This window comes from Pteropus alecto, unplaced genomic scaffold, assembly GCF_000325575.1.
Source record: "Pteropus alecto unplaced genomic scaffold, ASM32557v1 scaffold49, whole genome shotgun sequence".
Classification (NCBI taxonomy): domain Eukaryota; kingdom Metazoa; phylum Chordata; class Mammalia; order Chiroptera; family Pteropodidae; genus Pteropus; species Pteropus alecto.
The window spans coordinates 1,526,291-1,527,279 of NW_006443131.1; the positions used below are offsets into that span (position 1 = coordinate 1,526,291).

Here is a 989-nt window from a genome sequence, read left to right on the forward strand (position 1 = left end):
TGGAGTGCGGCGCGCGCCCCGGCGCGGTGAGCGGCGGCCCCGCCGGCTTCTCCCGCGAGTACAAGCTGGTGATGCTGGGCGCCGGCGGCGTGGGCAAGAGTGGTAGGTGACGTCTTTCTCCCATCTTGTGAGACCCCCCGGAGGAAAGCGCCTGACCACAGCCGACCCCCACTCACAGCGAGAGTCAGGCCAGCTGTCGGCCCGTGCGGCGCTGGCGTCCCCCCCGCGGGTCACCTTTGTGTGGGTGTTAACTCTCGCTTCTTGTTTCCAAGCCATGACCATGCAGTTCATCAGCCACCGCTTCCCAGAAGACCACGACCCCACCATCGGTAAGGCGTCCAGATAAACCCCCTAACCCTGGCTGGGTGTCGGTTCTTAGAGCGCTTTTTAACTCTGTCTTGAGCCGGTTTGGGTGTCTAATTAAGATGCGTGTAACAGGAGTACCGTAGCAGTGCTACTGAGCACACGGATATTTGCGTTTTCCTCACCTGCCATCTTTAGTCTCTCATTGAACCGTCAGTCATGGGACACCGTCGTGTCTTTATGGTCCGCGTACTGGATTGCCAGATTGAAGGAAAAGTTTAAAGGCCACTTTAATAGAATCTTTCGCTGTCACTTCTCTAAGGGTCTGACTTGAGACTGACTCTGACTATGAGTCAGCCGGTTTGAACTTCCACAAAAGGAAGCAGAAAAACAAGTAGAGCCGGCCTGCTGGACGCCTCGCACCCAGGCTTGGGAGCCCGGACCTCCACCGGGGGAGTCCTCGTGCTTCCTGCCGGCCAAGTTCATGGCACAGGGAGGCCCTCCTTCTGTCCTTCACAGCCCTTAATCCCCTATTGTTGGCAAAACGCTGTTAGAGTAAGTAACTTGACTTTGCCTTTTTGAGAAAATTGCTTTTCTTTGCGAACGCTGATCCCTACGGCACAAGGAAGTGGGTTTGACCTCCCGGCTCCTGTCCCAGGAGAAGGGTGGGGAGAGGGGCGGGCGCA

The 989-nt window shown here is 57.1% G+C and overlaps 1 protein-coding gene across 1 annotated transcript in view; it reads left to right on the top strand.

Moving 5' to 3' along the window:
• Nucleotides 1-6: 6 nt before the first annotated feature.
• Nucleotides 7-989, top strand: part of RIT1 (Ras like without CAAX 1) — a 7,828-nt gene continuing 6,845 nt past the window's right edge. Inside the window, exons 1-2 of the mRNA XM_006923521.3 lie at nucleotides 7-102; nucleotides 273-329. Of these exons, the coding sequence (XP_006923583.1) occupies nucleotides 72-102; nucleotides 273-329 (88 nt within the window). The 5' untranslated portion in view covers nucleotides 7-71. The remainder of the gene's footprint in view (nucleotides 103-272; nucleotides 330-989) is intronic.